This window comes from Octopus bimaculoides, chromosome 7 (genome assembly GCF_001194135.2).
Source record: "Octopus bimaculoides isolate UCB-OBI-ISO-001 chromosome 7, ASM119413v2, whole genome shotgun sequence".
NCBI lineage: Eukaryota > Metazoa > Mollusca > Cephalopoda > Octopoda > Octopodidae > Octopus > Octopus bimaculoides.
Genome location: NC_068987.1, coordinates 26,027,856 through 26,028,629, shown reverse-complemented (window position 1 = coordinate 26,028,629; position 774 = coordinate 26,027,856). Strand labels below are relative to the sequence as shown.

The following is a 774-nucleotide window of genomic DNA, read 5'->3' as shown; positions in this document are numbered from 1 at the left end:
TAAAAATATATAAATATTCAATATGGAAGTACCAATTAAATACCTATTTTGTAAGTCAGCACCTTGTAAGAATTCTAGAACAGAAGACTGAAAATGTAGTTTCTTATTCTAAAAGAAAATATATTTTTGTGAAAAACGCTAGAAAAAAAAAATCAAATAACAAAAACCTTAATGAAAAAGGTAATAAAAAGAGTATAGGAAAAAAAAGAAAATATTCTGTTATGATTGGTGTTGACGTATTTCATAGAGCATTAGTTTTTGTGCTGATAGATTCCTGGGATTCAATTAAAGCTTCTTCAAGTTTTTCAAGAAGAAACACAGCATCATCCTTGTTGAAACACATTGGAGGCTTAAACTTCAGTACATTACTGTATGGACCATCTCGACTGAGGATTATATGATGTTTTTTCATTAAACTGAAAAGAAAATAACAAAAATATTCTGATCAATGCCATGTGGGTATTATTTGGTAGATGGAGCTTGTGTAGAAGCACAAAGTGTGCATGTATGTGTGCGTATGTGTCTGTGTGTGATCATTTATTCTTTTCTTCTTTTACTTGTTTCAGTCATTTGACTGAGGCTATGCTGGAGCACCGCCTTTAAGGGTTTTCTAGTTGAAGAAATCAACCCCAGGACTTATTCATTATAAGCCTAGTACTAATTCTATCGATTTCTTTTGAACAAGTTGCTAAGTTACAGCGACATAAACACACCAACATTGGTTGTCAAGTGATGGGGTGGGGGACAAATACAAAGACACACATCAATATATAT

At 32.2% G+C, this 774-nt stretch overlaps 1 protein-coding gene across 2 annotated transcripts in view; it reads right to left on the bottom strand.

The window, feature by feature from the left end:
- Positions 1-9: 9 nt before the first annotated feature.
- Positions 10-774, bottom strand: part of LOC106873832 (ethanolamine-phosphate phospho-lyase) — a 36,557-nt gene continuing 35,792 nt past the window's right edge. For both annotated transcript variants that reach the window (XM_014921340.2, XM_052969405.1), the window contains exon 9: positions 10-416. In XM_014921340.2, coding sequence (XP_014776826.2) covers positions 242-416 — 175 coding nt within the window. In that variant the 3' untranslated portion in view covers positions 10-241. The remainder of the gene's footprint in view (positions 417-774) is intronic.